Source organism: Primulina huaijiensis, chromosome 1, assembly GCF_012295235.1.
Source record: "Primulina huaijiensis isolate GDHJ02 chromosome 1, ASM1229523v2, whole genome shotgun sequence".
NCBI classification, from domain to species: Eukaryota; Viridiplantae; Streptophyta; class Magnoliopsida; order Lamiales; family Gesneriaceae; genus Primulina; species Primulina huaijiensis.
In genome coordinates, this window is record NC_133306.1 from 6,696,954 (window position 1) to 6,714,733 (window position 17,780).

At 30.7% G+C, this 17,780-nt stretch overlaps 1 protein-coding gene across 1 annotated transcript; it reads left to right on the forward strand.

The window, feature by feature from the left end:
* The first annotated feature begins 3,448 nt into the window (after positions 1–3,448).
* LOC140980581 (uncharacterized) lies at positions 3,449–4,690 on the forward strand. Its single transcript, XM_073446495.1, has 2 exons — positions 3,449–3,694; positions 4,155–4,690. The coding sequence occupies exons 1-2, from the start codon at positions 3,680–3,682 to the stop codon at positions 4,530–4,532; spliced, it is 393 nt and encodes a 130-aa protein (XP_073302596.1). The 5' UTR covers positions 3,449–3,679; the 3' UTR covers positions 4,533–4,690.
* Positions 4,691–17,780: the final 13,090 nt, after the last annotated feature.

Here is a 17,780-nt window from a genome sequence, read left to right on the forward strand (position 1 = left end):
TATAAATTTTTAAATGGGTAACATGCAACTACAATGTTAATTAAAATATCGTTTAAAGATAGAGATTATTTTATAGGGATTATTTTATACTACCACTGGAGTATTTTTCTATTATGATGTAGTCAAAAATTAACCTTTGAATTATTAATATATGTGTTAACTTTCATAAAAATGTGAGAAATTCAGTGAGAGAAACATTCCTGATGAAGTATAGATTAATCCGTTAGATAGTTTATCTTTGGTCAATTGGCATAATCTCTCCCAAATTTGGGAGAATAAATGGTTCTAAATCCACTTTTAAAAATAAAAACTTATGAAAACGCACTTATGACTTGAATTCGAGTCGCTTGATTAGTATTTGTTTATAATAATAAAAAGAACATAATATATATTGAGCTGATCCTGCATTTGAGTTGTTTGGATTCGAGCCGTCGCAGCTTGACGAACATAAGATGTGATGCAAATCAATTGCTATTTAATCAGTTTATAATTTATATAATATTTTTAGTTGAGGGAAATAGTTTGCTTCGATTAGGTTTCGTCGAGGCTTTGATGTCAAATAAATTATAATTTATAGACACAAATTTATATAAAATTTGAGTGAGTTATCACAATCGCAATCAGTATCTAATCAACTTTTTAAAAAGTCGTGGAAAAGAAGCTATTTTGAGAATTCCCCCTTCCATTGTGCCTTGAATAATTGAATAACTACTTTCGTTAGTGCCCTTTCAATTCTACTACGTCAAACCCCAAGCAAAAAAGAAAATTAGAAATGATCAACCAAATTGGATGTGATGTCCTAAAATAGATGGCAAAAACTTGTGTGAGACGGTCTCACGGGTCGTATTTTGTGAGACGGATCTCTTATTTGGATCATCCATGAAAAAGTATTACTTTTTATGCTAAGAGTATTACTTTTTATTGTGAATATCGATAGGGTTGATCTCTCTCATAAATAAATATTAGTGAGACCGTCTCACAAGAGAGCTACTCAAAATAGATATAGGTTTTGATTTTATCTGCATTCATTGTTCGTCATGAATTTCATATCCATAATAATACGTTAATTCTCAAATACTTTATCAATTTCAAATCCTCTTAAAGGATGGTTTGATTTTGTTGATTGATTAAACCAAAGTCACCGAGTGTTTGAGTTTTTTTTTTTACACTAAACTGAATTATATTAATCAAGTGAGTGAGTTTTTTTTACATTAAATTGAATGAAATTTATTATAGTAAATAAATTAAATTTAAAAATGAATGTGGTGCAAACCTATATATCAACTACATTTTCCATCAACGCTGATGTTACCATAATAGCCACATCATTGATGTGTCAATTTCCACATGTCGTAATTCTATTTGTTGAACATGTGGGGCCGGGACACCGCCCAAAATCCCCACAACTAATTGATGCGAATCTTCAAAGTTGGCGAGTTCTATTTTCGACAAAGTAAATATATTGAGTAGGTCTCTTGTGATACAGTCTCACGAATATTTATCTATGAGATGTGTCAATCCTATCGATATTCACAATAAAAAGTAATACTCTTAGCATAAAAAGTAATATTTTTTCATGAATGATCCAAATAAAAGATTCGTCTCACAAAATACGATCCGTGAGACCGTCTCACACAAATTCTTGCCAAATATCTTATTGTATATATTGATATAAATAAACTTCTTTTTTCCCAAGAAACGATGACGTTTTTAAGTCTCAAATATATAAATTTATTTATATTTATATATATATATATATATTAAAAAGAATTATTAGAAAAAATATTACATGTTTTTCAAGACTTAATCAACATGAATACATTAATAAAATAATGTTACTAAGTAAAATCAAGCCTATATAATTGGCACAGATGGCGCATAAAACATACCAATCAAAGATTCAATCTCACTTGATGATATTCTCAAACACTTACTAGACAACAAAAGCAAAAAATAAAATGTTTAGTATTCTGAAAATTATGATTAAAATAAAAATTAATTTGTCCTACGCAAATGATTTTATAAATTCATTTGTATTTTGTTTTTAAAACATAGTAGATCAATATAAAATGTGTCTAGACTTTTGACTGTCTATTCAATATCACAAAAACTCGTGTGAAACGGTTTTACTGATCAATTTTGCGAGACGAATATTCTATTTGGGTCACTCATGAAAAACATGTCTCACGATTAAAGATATGTGGAACCGTTTCACGATAAATTTATTAATATATAAAAATATTTTTTAAAAATCATTTTTAAGACGTAAATTAGATATTTCGTTGGAGTTAGTCCAGAAGATGACTGTGATCCAGCATGGCGCATGTCAACCACAGGAATGTGTACTGCTTACGGAGCATGTAGGAACTGTTATTAACTATATTTTAATTTTTATAGATGTATATTTTGTAAGACAAAAATTTGTGTGAGATTATCTCACGGGTTGTATTTTGTGAGACAGATCTCTTATTTGGGTCATTCATGAAAAAATATTATTTTTTATGTTAAGAGTATTACTTTTTATTGTGAATATCGATAAAGTTGACCCGTTTCACAGATAAATATTCGTGAGACCGTCTCACAAGAGACCTACTCATTTTGTAGATATGTGATAATATTAAATCACATTTGTTTTTTTTTTTTCCAGAAAATTCCGTCGAAGAAAATGATGGATAAATACAAAATGAGAAATTGAAACCAACAGCGACGCCTCTAAAGTCACCGCCCTCTTAGGCTCTTACACTTGCACAAGTTAGGTCCCTAAGCTGAATCTGTCAAAAGATTTGAGATTTATTTTCATTTTCTTTTTAATGCAATTATCTAGCAATACTAGATAATTGGATTAAATTATTGTTTAGGACTTTAATCTATAACTCAACATTTCTTTTTATGAAAATTAAATATTCACCTTCCAGCCTATAACGAATGAGTTCAACGTGAACCCGCTGTTCGAGTATTGCCTCGTGTGTATATATATATATATAGCCAATGATTTATATTTATTCTTACATGTAGGTTACATATTTTTTCTGACACGAGAGGCATAACACAAAACAAGCTGTTTTATTTTTTATTTTTTATTTTTTAAAGAACAAAGATACATGAATATGGCAACTACGAAATGGGTCCACCATGTGTCTTGCCAACTTTGAAAACTTCCATTTTCTTGTAAAGTATGAGCCTTTACAACTAAGCTTGCCTAATGTCTACTTTACATTACTATCATTTTAACATGCCATTTTGGAGGATTTTTTAAATTTGTTTTTCCATTTTTTTACTATTTTTTTAATAAGAAAAATTCTACAGTTTGGATTGACATCTCCTATAAATAGGATTTGGATCCTCTACTGAGTTGAAAACACAGCACTAAGTGTTGTGCACTTTTTACACGAGATGATTACATGATTATCTCGTTTAATCTGACAATTTTTTAAATTTATCTCATATGGTGTGAAGTCCATAAGATGATCATATGATCATCTCGTGTAAAAAATGCACAGCACCAAATACTGTATTTTCAACCAAATAAAGGATCCAAATCTCTATAAATACCACCCTCTTATTGATCATTTCCCTTCATCAAATCAGAAAAGAATACATTACCTTCCATTTTCTTGGCTTTTCTTTTTATTCATCTAACCCTCTTCGATTCTTTCAAGATAATATCATTCAACACTCAATGGCCACTGTTGAGGTAGGATTTGTGTTTATTGCAGAATTTTTTGTCACCACTTCTCCTTCAATCTTATCAGGACACGGATTGCGATCTTCGTCTAATCCGCAAATTTAGTGTATTATGAGTTTTTTTTAAATAAAAAGAACTTGAGATAATAATTATCCAGCTTGATTTACCAAATTTGTCACCAGAGCGGGACCTTAATGTCCAACTTGAATGTTGATTATGATTTTAATGAAGATCAACGGTTGATTATTAGTTGATGTTACATGCTTAAACTCTTATATTTTGGATATTGATCTTCGGTCATTGTGGGGTGTGGGATGATCCTTTGTGCATTGATGATTAACAGCAGTACTGTTTTAAATGTACACAGCTACATACTTGATTCAGTGTTTTATGGTAATGATCAAAATCTTGATATTCCGATTAGGAATTACAATAAAAACTAAATTTCCCTGTTTAATTTCAACAACAGGTTCAAGCAGCTCCAATCCCAGTGTCTGAGACACTTCCAACCGACGAAGTGATCGACATCACCAAGAAAAAGGAGGAGGAGGTAGTGGCTGCACCATTGGCAGAGGAGCCACCAACAGCTCCCGAAGCCGAGCCTGAGAAATTGGCTGTAGACGAGCCAGCCGACGAAGATGTGCCGGAAGAAGCTGCTGCCGAAGAGCTGGTCGTGGGAGAGACAGAAGAAGCAACTCCAGAGACGGTGGTACAAGAACCGGCTGCTATTGAGCCAGACGCACCAGCACCAGCACCAGCTGAGGAAGTCACAGCCACGGAAGAGGCTGGCCCGGCTGAAGCTGCAGAGGAAGCCGCCGAAGTTCCAGCTGAGAAAACTGTAGAGTGAGGAGTTTTCCTGAGAAACGGAGATTATCATCAATGCGTTGTATTGCTGCTGTCTTATTATTATTGTATGATGATGTATGAATGTAATACGTTATTGAGCCACATGTGTGTGAAGTAATATATTTTAAAGAGATATATCTATTATTATTTATTAAGAAATTGGTGTCATGCTTATTTTTAATTTTTTTTAATTTTATTATTTTAAATTATAACTTAGTCTCACTATCTTCTTTTATTTAATTATATTATTTCAAATTATAGTTTAATCTCTTATTAATTTTTACCATTATAATATTACATTTTTTTAAATATAATTATTTCAAATTACAGTATAGTTCTTGATTACTTTTTATTAACATGAGATGGGGTGAATCACATTCACCGTCGAGGTTCAAAAGACCTTCCTTGCTTAGGCAAAAATTTGTGTGAGACGGTCTCACGAGTCGTATTTGTGAGACGGATCTCTTATTTGGGTCATCCATGAAAAAATATTACTTTTTATGCTAAGAGTATTACTTTTTATTGTGAATATGGGTATGGTTGACCCGTCTCACAGATTAAGATCCGTGAGACGGTCTCACATGAGACCCACTCCCCTGCTTAATATCTTATAGGTTCAGAGTCCGATAAATCTTCGTTCTCTTTCTTTGCCTTAGAGGTCAGAAAGAATGCACACATCTCCAACTTTGACAAGAAAAAGGAACAACCCCTATAAAAGAAAAAGAAAAGAAACCAAATATGTAACCAAAAATCCCTTTCTTCAAGCTAGGAATATAATTTAAAATGAGAAATATAATAAAATGTCCTTATAGTTTACCAAAAAAATCCCAATTTAATTTTTATTCTTTGGACGTTCCCAATTTGTTCCTAATTTTCAAAAATTTATCCAATTCAGTCCTTAAACTTAAAAATTTTCAAATAATTCTCAAAATAACCTTGGTTGAGAAAATTGTATAAAATGTCTTCAAATGCTATATAAGACGTTTTTATTTCGTACATTTATTATTATTATTATTATTATTTTGTAACTTATTTTTTGGAAGATGAGATATTTTTCAAAATACGAATCCAAAATTTTTTCGAGATTTATTTATTTCAAATTATATTCGAATATTATGGAATATTTTGAACAAGAAAATCTAACCAAGATCAGATTTTAGGAGCAACTTGGAACATAATTAACTTGCTACTAAGGTAGAAAATGACTCAAACTAATAAATTCCTAGAAGCTTTCCTGGATTTCTATAAACATTCGGGAGATTTCAGAGAAATCCAATAGACGATATAAAATTATGAATTAGTTATATTATATATCACAACAAATTGAAGATATCTTCAAGAAACAAGAAGAAATCCTTGAAACCTTGAAAGAAATTCAAACAAGTATCTAAAGCCTATAACATCAACTCACTTCTAGCAATATGATCGCAATAGGAAGGTTATCGCCCTCCTTTGGTTCCGAACCCTTAATACATAAAGAAGAGAGGCCAAAATGGTGCAAAAGCATTTATCTGAAGACGAGAAAATTATCAATAGTATCAAGACTGTCTCGGAAAAAATAATCAGATGACAACCATAGAAATGATTGGTCTCAATGATCTTCAAGATCTTACATAATCTTTTGCAAACCTCAAAGTCGTAGATTTTAAAATGAACACGACAGAGGGCGACCAATCCCTAGTTAATAAGATATCTTCTCAAGAACCACAGAAGAAAAATGTGGGATCCTATGATACAAACATGGGAGAACCTCAAATCTATTTTCAGGTTGGTGGAGAAGAACACCCTGCAGGAACTCGATCAAGTAGGAATCATATACCTTTCCACCATACATCACATGGGAAAATTGTTTTGGAACCAATACATCATTGCGGGGTTATTCTTAACATTGATGAACTGGATTTCAAAAACAAAGAAAATCTAATAGACTAGTAAACATCAGCTATGAGAATCACAACAAGAACTCTTGATTTCAACAAACAAGGATTCATCAAACTCTTAGAGATCATTCAATATTTCTTGGGACATGACTGTAGCAGAAACTAAAGAGTTAGTCATAGCAAAATTATCTGTTAGTGAAAAAGCAAGAAGAATGGCCACCTTATTCAAAGCATTATTCATATCGACTATTTCAACAGTCAAGATACATTTTTAAGAAAAAATATACTCAAGCTCTGTATAGTCTTCAATTAAATGACATCTTTATAGTATATCAATACATTATGTTATTCACTAAATATAGATGAAACTCAGGAGTCGAACAAAATATAGCAATGCAGCTTTTCTTAGCCAAAATATCGAGTCCCTAGAGAGAAATACATTTCTATTAATCTAGATACTCTGATTAGAAGAACCTCTTTTTATTAAAAGAAAATTGGAATAATGGTGTATCTAGAATCATTACAAAATAACTATAGGAAATTAAGAGGTATTGACAAACACACTCCTTTATATTGTAAGGAAAATGATCTTCCAACAATCACTGAAGTAAACCACAAAGATAAAAATGAAATATTCAGCTCTCATTCTTATGCTAGAAGAGAGAAAGCGGAAGAAGTTCTCGTAGATCAAGTACACCAGAAAAACTTTCAGAAGAGCTCATACAAGAGCAGATGAAAGTTTAAAGACTGCAATTGTTGGACATGCAGAGCAATAAGACATATCTCAACCAATTGCATAGAAAACGAGAAAAAAATAGTAAGGCGCTTCGATCCAACTCCAGATATTGAAGAAGCAGTTTATCACCAAGACCCAGTACAAATATATCATTTTGAGGATATTACTTTAGAAGATATTATATATAAAGAAAACGAAGTCTTGAGTCAAAAATGGTATGATGGAGAAACAAAATTGGAGTTCAACCGAAGAAGAAATGTTTTGATACAAAACATATGAAGACTTGTCTGATTTCTTCAGGTAGATAAATACATCTCATAATAAGGTCCAAAAGATCAGGAGATAAAATCTTAGCCTACAGAGATATCGAGGTAAAAAAATTCTTAGGTAATCTTGGCCTAGAAACAGAAAGCATCACTTGCTCTATAATGTTTCTACAAGTGAAATGACGATCCAATGGAACTTACAAGAAACTAGATAGAGATGAAGCTAATTCCTTTCGAATAAGTAAAAGAGGAATAGAAGCCCGAACCAGAAGTAGCATGAACCATGTCATATATTCATATTGAAGTAGTCCAGATCATGATAAAAGATAATTTCAAAGAAGCAATAGATTCACCCATAGATAATGCAATATGCGATAAATGACTGGATAATCTTCAAATTTCAATACTAAAAACTATCTTAGGAAATTTTTGTGTAGGAAAAATTGTAGGAGTAATTTATCCAAGAATTACCAACAATGTGGTGGATCGAGATTTCAGTCGAGCCTTGATGTAACATCAGAACTCTTCAAGGAAAAAAAATTTATGAAAGAAGATAATATGCAATATTCTATTAGCTATCAGGTTTCGTATGTTGTGTAATACACATCATTCAGAACTGTTTATTATAAATGAGTTTATTGAAATACCAGAAATATTTGAGAAAATTTCTCATAATTTATCCAGAAAAAATCGAGTTTCTTTTAATATAAGAAACAAATATCCAGATTCCAGACAAACCAATTGTACAAAAAAATCAAAGTCTTAGGCTGGACCAAAAATAATATCTTTCCAATTAGATAGAATCACATGTCATAGATAGGAAAAACACATGTATAGGAAACCCAACCAGTACAATTTTTTTTTTTCAATAATAGGAAAGATCAGATGTATGGAAGGATGAAGAAAAATTGAAATAACATTTGATATTAAAATTTAGAGGAATCTATTTCCTTGCAACACCATTTATTGTTTGAAACAACCTATAATGGGAACATACCAAGTGATAATAAACATTGGTGACTCATAAGTTCTGATTAAAAGAATTTAAAGAAAATAATCTTACCAACAAGTTATTGGATTAGAGTTTCTCAAGGAACATAAACCTTAAAAACAACTTGATAACGGAATGAGATTCGTAGTGAAAGACATGGTTTGAAGAATCCAATGACCACAATTTCATTCTCAACATACATTCCAGTTGGGATGAGCAATATAAAGCAGAATATTTTGCTGCTTATATTGATTCAGGAGTAGGAATTTGTACAACGAAAAGATGATTTTTTCATAAACAATTGGAAGAAGAATTATCTCAAATAGCTGGATAAGATTTCTCAAAACGTATCTTCAACTTATGCAAAGGAATTAAGAAAGCAGAAGTAATAATCGAAGGTGCTGGACAAACACTTTGCTATAAGATAAAAACACCACTAATTTATTTTCATGATACAAGAGCAGACAGTTTGTTAGAAAATAATTTCTTATTAATGTTCAAAAGCTACATGCAAAAAAATGAGACTATGAGATTATTGTTCACAACACCATGTGATCACAAAATCATGGTCCAACGACTAAGAAAAGCATTTTACAGAAAAATTTCAATCTAATTTCGCATCAAGATTGGTGATGAAGAAAAATTTTTACACGAAAAAATGAAAGTCTCCAGAAGATTTGGGAAACAATGCTCCAAATAAGAAAATAGCAGAACCTCCAACCAGAGAAGATAAAATTTCTAAGGTAACTTTATAAAATAAAGATGTAGAGCTTGAATCCAAGTTATCCCTAGAAGATGTAAAGAAAAATCTTATAGAAAGCTACAATAAGAACCCCTAGGCATGGTAGGAAAGAAAAAAGCTCAAATCCAATCCTAAGGTAAAGGAATGGAAAGAGTATAATTTTGTTAGATGCAAGTATATGTTAATAAAAATCGTTGAATTAGAAGGATATGCAAGTAAATAATGTTGGCATCTCCTGCATATCTATCAAAGAACATTTTGAACTAAGTTTAATGAAAATATAAATATCACCATACAACAACCCTTGTTTTCTGGTAGAAATCATGGTGAGATCAAAATTAAAAAAAAACCCCAGTTAATAATTAATGATCAATAAATTAATAAAATCCTAAAATTTAATTAATGTTATTTTATAGCTAGCTAATATCATTTTTTAATCATTTGTAAAATCAATGCTAAAATCTTCTATAAGTTTTATCGCAAGTCCATATTTTATCAGATCCGAATAGAAAAAGAAAGTAAGAAATTTGCAAATTTCTGCAACACCACAAGATCATTATATTTAAGAAATATTACCAATGAGATTGGTTAATGCATTTCAGATATTTTAAAATTAAATCGATAATGTATTTAAAAATTATCTTGATTTTATATTTGTCTATATTGATGGTATTTTATTACATCTAAAAATATATATGAACATGTTAAACATTTAAAAATATTTTCTTAAGAGTTGTTAATTTTGCTGGAATGTTCATTAAGAATCTAGCTAGCAAAACACAAAAAGGCTTTTGGTCTATTACTAAAAAAGGATGCAAGATTCCTATGAATAGAAGAACATACCAGAAGACTTAGACAACTAAAAGAAAATTATCATTGTTCTTACTTGTTAAGAAATTCATGCTAAAAGTTGATAATACATAGCTTTCTTTAAAAATAAAATTGAATCTAAACCAGATACGTCTATATTATTAAGATGACAAGTTTTATGTCAAAATTATATTTTTGATATTATTATTACTAAATTTCACATAAATATTCTTATAGGTTTTCTAACAAGAGATGGACAACGCTGATGTCATCATGAAAATGCAGAGTCATTTGAGGAAACACCTTGATATGTTTCAAACCGTGTTTAACAAGTTTTCCTTACATGTATAAGTTGTGGGTATGCTACAATAAGTCGATAAAAAAAATCTCTGATCTAATCACATGATGTTTGCAAGCCTACACTCAATTGTGGTCTGTGTTGCAGAAGCCTATCATTCGGGCTATTGAGAAACCATTATCTCTCAAAAAAAGAGTTTTCTAGTGCATGGCTCTACACCTTGAGCAGCACATTCAAGTAACCCTAACACAAGTACTAAGTTGGGATCATCTTTAGATGAGTAGTCACAAGCAAAAATTAAGGATTCAGATTCTTATCTCAAGTCATCAAGTCTAAAAGTGATATAATTATTTAACAATTTCTCCATTTCAGGTATATCAGCAGAACTAAGAGAAATTAAAAACTAGAGCATAAATTAACCCAGCCACGGGTAAGGTTGACATAGCAGGAAAATATCCAAGGATATGGATGAAATACAATGCCAATCCTAAGGAGGTCAAGTCATGGTACGAATTTGGGGCTTTGCCTCAGTCTATACCATAACACCAGTTTTTCTTATATATCTGCGCTACTGAAATGGATCCATTAAGTTGTTAATGAGACGTGAGCAAATAATGATTATTTGTCCAAATGAGATATTATAGAGTTATACTTATTTAGTGTAATAGCAAAATCAGTAGGGAAATGCTCACACCAGGCTTTCCATTTAATGAAGCTCAGGAGGCCAAATCTGAATGTTCAGAAATTTATCAAGGATCTTCCATTAAATGAGACACCCATTTTGCTTCATTACTAAAAATGACATCTCCACTAGAAAGGAATAAAGAATTTGGGTATGTCTCACGTAGATGGAAAAAGTCAAGTTTCCATTAAAATTCTACTAGAATTCAATTAATGAATCTTTTCTGTTAAATACAATGACAGGAAAACTACATGGTTTTCGGAAGAAATCTTTTTTGAAACAACAAGCTATATGGGAGTAAAGAGACTCGTCAGAAATTTTGTAATGTGTCTTACATCGGGACATTGACATAACAAATTCGCTTGGAATGGCCGACATAAAGAGGCAAATTGGGGAAGGGTTTTCGTCCAAGATCTGAACGAAAACATTTTTTAGAGACAAGATCAAGTGGTGAGGGACAACACAAGACGCGTCTTTCTCGAGACCATAAAAAATAGAAGATTCTCAGGTAAAAAAATTTAATGGGCATGCGATTCAACCGCTCCATTAGTGGAAGATAGAACTACTCAACCATAACCAAAAGTGACAGACAAAAGAAAAATAGGTCACTACACAAGCAGTTGTCAGCAATAATATGTCATAACTGGAAGCAATAATATAAAGATATTAATCAAGTCTGAACTCCGAATTTCAAATCAACAAGAACCTCTATAATAAGACATAAAGAAGTTGAAGACATCGACTATTCTCATCAAAATAAATATTGTAATATATTTTCAGTTTATGTGCATTGTGTTTATCTAAACAAGTTATCACATACTCTACATGGTGTTACTATTGTAAAAATAAATATTATGTCTAAATAAAATTTACTAAGCCTTTGCTCTGCTCATGTTAAATTCATTTTAAAAATTAAATTTGTTATTATAAGCTTCAAGGTAGGAAACGAAACAAAGTTGTGCCTAGTTGAAGGAATCTACCTCAGAGACCATCGATTGCGCTTAAGTGGTTAGTTGAGCAGCCTTTAAAACGACAGACACGACCCAACAAAATTTTGGTCAAAAGGTATCAGGTTTAAATTATTTTATATAAGCATGATGAGCTACAAAAAACATGGATATTATAGGAATTAGGGACTAAAACGGGTTATAGCCTAAAACTAGAGGGACTGTTTAAGGAGACGAAAAGGAAAAAAAAGGACAAAATCAAGAATTAGTTGAAACTATGAGGATATATTTATCTATTATCCCAATTTTATCCATACAACTCCAGAAGACATGTTATGAATTGTGGGTACAAATAAATCGAAAAGAAACTCAACCGATAATTGTTTGTGAATAGAATATCGAGGGGAAGGAGAAACCTAAATCGAGACTCAGGTGGAGTAGAGGACAACATACTGGTGGGGTGATGAAGGAAGAAAAATAAACAGAAACATTGGAAAAGATGGCAGAGAATGACATGGTGGAATCATTTTCCGAAATTGGAAAGGGTTTTAGGCCATCTCCAACTCATCGTACAACATTTTGCACTACATTAATAGTTCTACACTAAAATCATCTTCAATTTATTGCATTACATTTCACATTACAATAGAATATTCTCTTAATATTCTTTTTTATTTCAATATTAATATTTCTAATAATTATTTATTAAGAAATGTTTATAGTTTGATAATACAATGATAATTAAATTTTTATATTTATATATTAACATTTAATTAATTATTTTGTATAAAAAAATATTTAAATTAATTATTTCATATAAAAAATTTAAAAAATAATCTTTGAATAAAATATATAAATCATTGGAAGTAAAAAAATACGAACATTTAATATTAAATGAATAATATAACACAAACACAACATTAAATATTTGAACTACTATATTGCTCCCACAAATGATCAATTATTGCATTGTAGTTCTTAGTGAGCATCTTTATTATTATTTTTTTTACAACGAATGAGAAATTTTTAAAATCTTGTATTTTTGTCATTGACTATCATTTCAACGTCTGGAGTCGGTGCTTCCATTGCATCTTGAATTTGTTCATTGAGGTCACAATCATCTTCAATAATCATGTTGTACATGATAATGCAAGCTTTCATTATGTAATGTAAATCATTTTTACGCCAAGACCGTGCTGGAGATGCCACGATCGCAAATCGAGATTGAAGAACACCAAATGCACGATTCACATCTTTTTTACAAGACCCTTGTTTCATAGCAAAATATCTTTTTTTTGACCCAAGTGGTTCAGAAATAGTTTACACAAAAATTGACCACTTTGGATAGATAGCATCGGCTAAGTAAAAGCCAGTATCATATTCTTTTCCACAAATAGTATAATGAGCAGGAGGAGCAATGCCTTGAGGAAAATTGGAAAATAAAGTGGATGCCTCCAAAACATTGATTTCATTATTTGAACCAGACATACCAAAATATGCGTGCCCTATCCAAAGATCATAATCAGCCACAACTTCTAAAATAATTGTTGGAGACCCACTACGACCTGTATATTGTCCAGCCCAAGCAATATGACAATTTTTCCACTTCCAATGCATACAATCGAGACTTCCCAACATCCTGGGAATTCTCGTTGTTTACCAATATATAAGAGTCGAGAAATATCATTGGCATTTGGAGATTGTAAGTACTTGTTTGCAAAAACTTCCAATAGTGCATGGCAAAAGTGTTGCAAGCATTTAATAGCAGCTGACTCTCCTAATAATCGAATTGCAGTTTTTGTTTTTTGATTAATTGATAGCTCAAGTCGTCCCACACCATCACTCTATTGTATAAAGTAGCTATCGTGATTCTTGACAGCATCAATGATACGAAGGAATAGATCATAGGACATCCAAAATCGTCGTCGAAAAACACCTTCATGAAATATGGGATTTTTAGAAAAATAAGTCATTGAACAAATTACGATATGCTATTTCTCTATCGCGACGGATTACAATATGACCTGGAATTGATTATCTTCTCGTGCCTTTGTTAACTTGTTGATTGAAGGCATACATCATCATATTGTGTGTATGAATATGACTAATAATTTCTCCTTTAATTTCTTCATCAATGACTTTAGCATTGTTATTCAAAGAATTAGTTATGTCATCTTCATTATCATACAATGAATATGAACCTGAAGAAGAATTCATTTTTATATGGTTTGTGAATTGTTTACAATGATAAAGTTCATTCTTACTACTTTATATAAAAGTTTGTAAGGACAATATTGATGAGATTTCCTATCTACTTAAATATTATCTAACGGGTAAAATTTTTAGATAAGATTTCAATGGATGAGATGATTGTAAATCTCATCTTTTTCACACCATGCAGATGATTTTCAATGGAACGAGACACATAGTAGACCTACCAACCCATAAACTTATAATTAAACATTCATTATTTTAAGCAGGTGAGAACAAAGTAGTAAACATATGTCGCTGATGCGACACTTAGGAAAATTTCATGTGACAATTAATTCCCCTAGCCTCCTATACGTGAACAAGCATAGAATTTAATATAAATGTCCAAAATAAATTTACATGCATGATTATCTTTACACTGCATGATAAGATTTTCTCTGTATGATAAGATTTCCTTTACACTGCATGTCCAAAATAAATTCATATGCATGCCGATGAGATTTCAATAGATGAGATCTACTGAAATCTCATCCAAAGGGCACTGTTTCTTTTGCATATTTCAAAGGATAACCCTGAATATTATAAATAAGTCTACATCTATTGAAAAACATATACAACACAACTAAAAACATCTTATATCAAGAATGATGGATGAAAGTTCAAGAAAGAAATACACTATTGATGAAGATAAGTTCTTATGTCATATTTATTTTGATATTTTGCAGGATCCTATAATAGGTATAAACCAATCAAGAGGTCAACTTTGGTATCAGATTGCAGAAAAGTACAGCAAAAAAAGAAGAAGTGATTTAAATCCACATCCTCAAAGATCAATTGAGAAACGCCTTAGAAGCATATTCACTTATGTTGCACATTTGAGAGGATGCATTCGACAAATTGAAAATCTCAATCTAAGTGGTGCATCATAACAAAATATTGTGAGTTATTATTTTTTTATAAAAAAAATTACAAGTCATTAATAATCAAAATTTTGTAATTAATTTTTTATACTTTCATGTAGATGAATCGCACAAAAGTACTGTATGGGCAAGAGAGTAAATAACAAAGCATTTTCATTCGATCATGTGTGGAATATTGTTAAGGATTGTGAAAAAAATTCAGGAGACAAAATTCCTTTAACCAAGAAATGTAGAATGCTTGCTACTAATCTTGATACATCACAATAAGAATCACCCCAATCAGGTTCACCTATATTATCTACATTTCCAATAAATTTAAGTGACGACAATATCGGTGAAAGCTCTGAAAGACCAATTGGAGTGAAAAAAACGAAAATAAAGAATACATTTCTCAAATTCAACATCCAATGGAAGAACAATATCGCGAGGTTTAAAATTTGTTGAAAGAAGGAGATGCCGAAAAAAAAAAAACAAAACTATGATCTTCAAAAGATCTGACTTAAACAAGAAGAGAAAAAAAGATAAGATATAATTTTATACAAGGATTTAAGCAAAATTACCGATCCAAATCTCACCACAAAAAAAAGGCAAAAGACAACGGTTAAAAACCGTTGTCGTAGGTCAAATAAAACCGTTGTTAAAAGCCCTGTGGTTAAAAAGTGTACTCAAAGACAATGGTGAAAAATCGTTGTCGTAGACGTCTAATGACAACGGTTTTTGTCTGTAAAATCGTTGTTAAAGGCCATGTGGTTAAAGAGTTCGCTCAAAGACAACGGGTTTGGACGGTTTTTGAAAAACCGTCACTGAAAATTGATTAGCGACAGTTTTTGAAAAAACCGTCGCTAAAATTAGCTACGGTATTTATGTACAACCACAGTTTTTTTTATAAATTTCGTCGCTAATTTTAGCACGGTTTGACATGATTTCCGTCGCTAATTTTTTCAGTAAAATAAAAAAAATTACTTTTAATAATTTAATAAATATAAAAAAAACTCACAATCTTACTATGCTAACAATATTCTTGATCTTAAAAATTTACCAAAAATTAAAGCGAAAAAATATACACTAAATCGGAACAAAAATCGTGTAAGGGAGAAAAATTTTAAGTGTTGTGGAAGAAAATGAACCGAGAATGGGGATATTTATAGATAGTTTACGACGATTTTTTATTCAACCGTCATTTATCCAACCGTCGGTAATTTAAAATTGCGACGGTTAATTTTTAATCCGTCGCTACAAAACCGTCGCTAAATTTAGCGACGGTTTTTGACAAACCCTCGTTAATTTTAAATCGACGACGGTTTTGCTTAAAACCGTCGCTAAAATTAGCGACAGTTATACAAAAACCGTCGCAAGTTTTAAATACAACCGTCGCTAAATTTAGCGACGGGTTTGCAAAACCGTCGCAAAATTTAATATTAACAACAAATTTTATTAAAAAAAATCGAAGACAACGGTTTTTTCTTCTACCATATATAAACAATAAGAAAACGCAACGGTTTATGTAAACAATTGTCGCAGAACTAAAAAAACCAGTTTTGACCCTTTACAAAACACATATAGACAACGATTTTTAAAAAACGTTGTCGTAGGAAAAAAAAAACGCTCATAGACAACGGTTTTTAAAGAGACTGTTGTCTATGAGCGGATTTTTTTAGGCTACGACAACATTTTTTGTTAAAACCGTTGTTAAAAGTAAAAACACAACGGTTTTTATTAAAACTGTTGTTTTTGATGTGTTGTTGAATTTGTATTTTTTCTTGTAGTGTCTGCTCGAGTACATTAGAACTCGACAATAGAAAATTTTGCGAAAAATACTTGAAGCTGAACATCGAAATAATGACAACTTTGAATCTTATTTCTAAGATATTGGAGGATCGGGATCCGATTTACCAAATTATTAAAATCTATTTTTATGTTTTGTGATTTTGTTGTTTGTTAATATTGTTTGTGATATTTGTTGTTTGTATTCCGTAATTTGTAATCTTTTTAATGCATTAGCAATTTAATTTGGTTTTTTATTAAATTTTTATTTTTGTAGTAATTTAATTTAAAATTAAAATATTGAATTTTTATAATTAACATTTCAATTTTCTAAAAAATTAATTTAATATTTATTTAAAATTAAAACAATTAAAAATTATAAATATATTATTTAATTGAAATATAAAATAATTAAATTAAAAAATTAAAAAAATGAAAAAATAAAATAAAAAAGGAAAAATTTGTGGCGCAGCAGCTACATTTGGAGCAACTTTAATGTGAATTGTGGAGTTGAGTTGATGCTACCATTGGAGATGGTCTTAGTTCATTGTTTTAGATTTCGAAGAGGGATGTTGTAGAACACTCGCATACACTTGATATCATATTAACATACTTTTATGAGAAAATAATGTTTTGGTCTAATATGTTTGATTTTGCCGTATAAATTTTTTATTTTTGACTATTGATTATTTTGCTCAAATTGATAACATGACATATCGAAATGGTGATCTGACATAAAACAATTAACGAATATTTGGAACAAAATAGCCGAATTTAAAGTTAATTTACCAAAACTAAATTTCGAAAATTTAATAGACCAAAACCTAAAATTGAACAAATTAACGAACCAAAAAAGCATTTTCTTACTTTTATTCATTTTAATTTAAGATGTAAAAGCTCATGAACACAAAATACATTATACCTTCTTCAATGGTATAGTTCCAAGCCAGATAAAAAGAGTATCCACAATTAGTCACACAAAAAATACATATTCCCTATAAG